At 32.4% G+C, this 6,000-nt stretch overlaps 1 protein-coding gene across 1 annotated transcript; it reads right to left on the bottom strand.

The window, feature by feature from the left end:
• Positions 1-2,938: 2,938 nt before the first annotated feature.
• Positions 2,939-4,819, bottom strand: LOC147518428 (uncharacterized). Its single transcript, XM_086590276.1, has 3 exons — positions 4,084-4,819; positions 3,798-3,987; positions 2,939-3,715 (listed from the first exon to the last, which is right to left on the bottom strand). Exons 1-3 carry the CDS (start codon positions 4,504-4,506, stop codon positions 3,150-3,152), a joined length of 1,179 nt encoding a protein of 392 aa, XP_086446402.1. The 5' UTR covers positions 4,507-4,819; the 3' UTR covers positions 2,939-3,149.
• Positions 4,820-6,000: the final 1,181 nt, after the last annotated feature.

Here is a 6,000-nt window from a genome sequence, read left to right as displayed (position 1 = left end):
TGTTCAATTCATACCCCAGATATATATAAACAATAATTGTTTATATTCCAATAGGTGTTCTTACTGATAACACATTATGTTGAGATTGTTCATACCCCAAATATATATGAACAACGATTGTTCATACTCTAATATTTGTTCTTACTTATCATACATCATGTTGATGTATAAACAGTGGTTGTTCATACTTACTATATACACCTGGTCGTTTCAGTTAGACCAAACTGTTTATTATTTCACGTCAGGGATAAACTTGATCTTTCATCTAGCCAATCTATTTTTTATTTCGCATCGAGAATATACTTAACATTTCATCTACTCGATCATTATAATTGATTTAGAAAAAAAAAAGTGTTAAGAGTGACTTTTTCATCCAAAAGATAATTCACATCCGCAAGCAAATATCATAAACTATAATGAACTTGAGAGCTGTGACAACAAATGTGAAAATGATTGTCTTAGTACTCCTCAAATCGCTCTTGAATTAGACCAGGATAAATTACAAAGTATTTCAATTGTGATTACAAAATTTATACACTAAACAAAATTTTACCACGAAATTACATACACTACTATTAGCCATAACTTTTTAGCTTCCAAATATAAAACTATTGATGATAGTGTAAGTCTCCAATCAAAAGGTAATTTTTCTTTCATTGCCATTTTATCTATACATATTACCATATTTTACTAACACCAAAAATACACAATTTATAAAACAAGGAGTGACTCTCTAAGACAGATTGGGAGAAAAAGTAATTCTTAGAACCAACTTTTCTTTTAATCACTTACCCTTGATGTGAAATTAAAAATAGCTCGGGTATATAAAATGTTAAGTATACTCTTGACACGAAATAATAAACGACCCAGCCCGGCCTAACTGAAACGACTCAGTATATGTAGTATAAACAATTATTGTTCATACATCAACATGATGTGTGGTTAGTAAGAGGTGTGAATAATGTATGAACAATCATTATTCACACCTATTACATCAACATGAGCTATGAACAATCATTGTTTATACCTATTTGGGGGGGAGGGGAGGGGAGAGGGGGGAATATTGTTAATACCTTAACTTAAGTTATGAATAATCACTGTTCATATCTATTTGGGGTATGAACAATCACTGTTCATACATCAACATAATATATAGTCCATAGAAACACCTATTGGAGTATAAACAATTACTACTCATAATTTAACATGAGTTATGAATAATCATTGTTCATACCTATTGGAGTATGAACATTCACTGTTCATAAATTCATACCTCAACATAATGTATGATAAGTAAAAACACATATTGGAGTATAAACAATTATTGTTCATACATATTTGAGATATGAACAATCATTGTTCATCAACATAGTGTATGACTAATGATTGTTCATCAACATAGTATATGAAGTATGTTACCTATTTGGATATAAACAGTCATTGCTCATACAACAACTTAAAGTATAAATAATCATTGTTCATATCAACACGATAAAAAGAATAAAATTGAAAAATATTTATTTTAAATTCAGACTATTTGTCTTTACTAGTTATTTACACTCGAAAATTAATTTTCCGAATTATTTTCACATGAAAATTGTTCTTAACAGTGATTAAAAAAACATTGGTTATGAAAGTGATTTTCACCCAAAAATGGCCTCGGGACCAATTTGTTGTTTACAAAAACAGACTTGAATCTGAACCAAACCTTATACCAACTATTGGAAACAGTCAGCGTCAGATCAGTCATCAATTTGGTACAGTGGCTGCATAATAATCCACTGTTGCCGCATATTATCAGAAACTATACAAAGTAAACTTAGGTACCGCGTAAGAAAACTTCCAAAACATTTGCTAGTTCAGCTTTCCCAGCATCACTCCCATTAAATCTACCTCGAGATTGAGATTATAAAATCTGGTGTAGTGGTTTTACACAAGTAAGGATGGTGTCCATCACGAGAAACTAAACTCTTTAATCTTTATTTATATTTATAGGTTTCAGAGGTTCAACAAACTGTACAAAAGAGTCATCATTGTTTCAGAGGAATCTAATGAGTTCTGTTTCAGTTCACCTAACCATGTAATTATAATCACTATTAAAGGTTAAATTTTGTCATTGTTACTTTTATTGTTATAGCGCTATCTTTATCTTATCTCTCCCTTTGCGTAGAATCTAATTATTGCAGTCACAGTTCTACTGGTGAACTTTAGAATTTAAAACCAAACCCACCTGAAAACTTTCCTAAACCAGTAGTGGTTTTGTAAACTGTAAAGTAGGTTCTGAAGGCAAAAGTTGTTTTCACTTTTTTCTAATGAAACGGATGAAAAGAAAAAGAGCAGTTCACGCATTTTTTATGACTTAACACGGCGTTTGAGACGGCACGAGAGGCTGCCGTCATCTGTCGACTAGACTTTACAGATCAAATTGAACTCCACACACGCAATTACACTGTCATAGGGAGTTGATTGCCATGTCCACAGTGTTTTAATCTCAATGCACAATGTGAAGTGTGATTGGAAGAGATACAAATTCCCAGGCACTCAAAACTAGTTACAAATGCTTTGGGCTCTTCCGCTGCATTTCATCAAGCAATGCTGTGACTTGTAAAACAAACTATTGGCAATGCTTAGAAACTTTCCAATTCAAGCTAAACTAAGATCTGAACTTGGACATCATATATATCCAAGTATCCAACTATAACATTAATTTTAAGAGCACTGAGCAAAAGAGGTTGTAAAACAAATCCTCCAAAGGAGTAAAGAGATGAGAGAGAAACCTTTTTCGATGATTTTACCATCGAAATCCAAATTGTTTCCCTTCAAGGAACAGCCACTGCAAGTGCTTGCAAATCAAGAAACTAAAATCAATAAAAAAATGAAGAACAAATATTTAACACCCAGAGGTGCAGAACCAAGAAATGATTGCATCAAATTCAGATTAATTCTAATATACTTTCATATTATTATATTCATTAGAAAAACTACAGTTCCTCTTTTTTTTTTCTCCTCAATTTCTTCTTCATACAAAGCCCTTACATACAAAAAACAAGAAGGGTGGGACAAAATAACAGTGGTTATAAACTTTATAATATGTTCATACGGATTTTTTCTTCCTCTCCGTAACAAAAAAACAAAATAAAATCAAAATTTTATGGTTTCTCCTTCAGAATTGAAGCTAAACCAGTAACTATCTTCCCTCCTCTTGGAACACTCTTGGGTTTAATTGCAGGTGGCTGCCATGGTGATACCACAACCTTAATTTTCTCTTCCCCATCAATGGATTCGCTTTCAATTGGTGAATTTAGGGAAGTTGTTGTTGTTGTTGTCTTTTCCCCAAAAATCAATTCAAATTCACCAGAAAAATTCCCCATCGAAATCGAAGTCTTCATCGGTGATGGTGTTGTCTCAATTCCAGGTTCAGCATCTTTTGTTGTTGTTCTAGTGAATGAAGAAAGCCATTTCGCTCTCATATACTCAGCTTTACGCCACGGTGGCAAATGCATACCTTTCTTTTTCAACGACTGTTTAGCTGCTTCCGATATAATGGATACAATCTGTTGAAGACGATCAGATTTTCCAACAAAGATCATTGGTAATGATTGTAGAATTATTCCATAGTTCTTTGTCGATCTTGCTATTTCAAATTCTGATCTGAAATCTATATCAATAATAATTCTTTCCTCTTCTATCATCACATCCATATATTCATATTCACCTAAACACATGAAAAAAAATATATTGTTAACAAAAAAATTGAAAATTGAAAATTTTGAGGAGTTGGGGAATTGAGATAGTACCTGCTGGATAAGTAGAAGATTTCTCCCAACGAGATTTGCAAATTGAAGCACTGTAACCAAGATTAACAAGCCCATCATTAACAATCTTTCTAATTTCATCTTTTGATTTGCAGATCTTGTTCATCTCCACAAGTTTCGAGGTATCAGCCAACAGATTTCTCTCTGTCACACTTGCACAAGTAACTAAACTCTGCCAAGAACAGAAAAAGCATATTTTTTTTTCAAAAATTGAAACAATTTGAGATGAAGTATAAACTTTGAAATAAAAATTGAGCAAAGTTTTTACCTTGAGAAAGTCTGAAGGATCACCAGAAGCAGTAGTAGAAAAATTTAAAGAATCACTAAACCCACCACCGAAAAAGTCCAGTTCATCATCAGAACTATCATTACAATTCCCATTAAAACAATTACAACGATTTCTACCACACTTTGTAGTAAACTTCTCATTACTTTCTTCCATAAAATTCTGCACCATTTTCGCTAAACAAACTGAACTCGGCTCCAAATCATTACTACTTCCATCCTTGCTATTGTTGTTCTCAGATTTTTCAGATGATGATGAAATTCTCAAAACACTTTGAAATTGCCTTTCGAATAGTCTTTTGAACCGTGATTTCACAACTGGCTTTACTGAATCGTTTCGATACGATGATGGGTAAGTTGGGTTTGAATCAGAGTCAATTGGTTGTATCTTCATTGGAAAAGGCATTGGTTTAACAAAGATCAAAGGGACTAGTTTTTCTAACAAAATTGATACGTGGGAAAAAAATAAAAAATAACTCTTCTAAAGCAACATTGGGTTAGAATTACTACTAGAGAATTTCGACAAAGCTTCTTCGTGGAAAACGTGGCGACGGGGAAAAGAGATGCAGAATTTCCGACGAGTTATATTTGCACCACTTGCCGGAAAATTCATGTCCGGCAAGTCTGGATTTTTTTTTTTTTTCTTGATCGGAGTTGAAGAGAAAGTTCGAAAACGAGGAAAAGGAAAAAACTGAAGGAGAAGTTTCGTTGTTGGAAAAACAATTGAGGGGTGAAGAAGGGTTTTTAAAGGGAGGGAAGCGTGATGAGTTGGATAATTTATGCCACGTTGGAAATCTACTTGGATTTTAGATAAACGACAAAAGGTGGTTTTCAGGGTTTGAGTACGTGGCGAGAATCGGATGATGGTTAGTTATGTGGCTGTTTGTTCACGGGGACACGTTCCCGTTTACAGGCTTCGTGGTGTGATAAGAAAAAGACAGGAGTGTCCTGTTTGTTTTGGTTCATTATCGTGTATGTCAACTCGTTTTACGGAAGTATTGAAACCGCTTTATGAACGTGGTAAGGGTACTTTTGGAATATTATTGTCGTACCTTTACACGTTTTTTGAATTTATGCGGTTTCTCGATAGGCTTCAATAATGCCATCGAATATTCACTGCTGAGCCAGCGCTATCATATTACAAAATATCGGGATATGAGTATTTCTCAATACTCAATTTTTTTATATGTATTGTAGATATATCTTTTTCTGTAGGAATATTTTACATTGTTTTACATACAAATATTGAGAATATATTCAAAATATCAACAAATATCATAGATATTATGGATATTTTTTGATATATCACGATATATATTTTGTATTTATTTGAAATATAATGGTAAATATTAAATAAAATTGTTACATACATAAAATATCGCAATATATCTCTAAATATCATAAATGTCATTGAAATCGTCAAAATATCGCCTATATTTACAGTCTCATATATCTTTACACATTGTGATGTTTTTGTATCTATTGTTGAAATCTCGATAGATATTGCGATATTTCATGATATTTCATGATATTTTGAGCTATAAGTACTGTAACAGGAATTACATGATAAAGCTGAAATTGGATTGGGTGTATATTTGTGGGAGAAATTTTTTAGGTCTTGATAATGCTAATTATTGTGAATTTGTGATGTATTTCTAATGCAAATGCATTCCCAATGATAATTTTCAATGTCTTTATTTTTATCCAAAGAATATTCTAGTACAATCCAGTCTCTCTTTTTATTATTATTATTTTTTTTTTGTGGTTTTACACCAATTTGTATTTTACAATGGTATACTAATTACAATGCAAATGTGTTTATCTAGTGTCAATTTCAATCCTTTTGTTTGTTTCCATTTTCTGAACTTATAATTGTGTTGTTCCAACTTCTAATTGCTAT

This window comes from Coptis chinensis, chromosome 2 (assembly GCF_015680905.1).
Source record: "Coptis chinensis isolate HL-2020 chromosome 2, ASM1568090v1, whole genome shotgun sequence".
Classification (NCBI taxonomy): Eukaryota; Viridiplantae; Streptophyta; class Magnoliopsida; order Ranunculales; family Ranunculaceae; genus Coptis; species Coptis chinensis.
The sequence above is the reverse complement of the archived record's forward strand: the minus strand, read 5'-3'. Positions and strand labels throughout refer to the sequence as shown.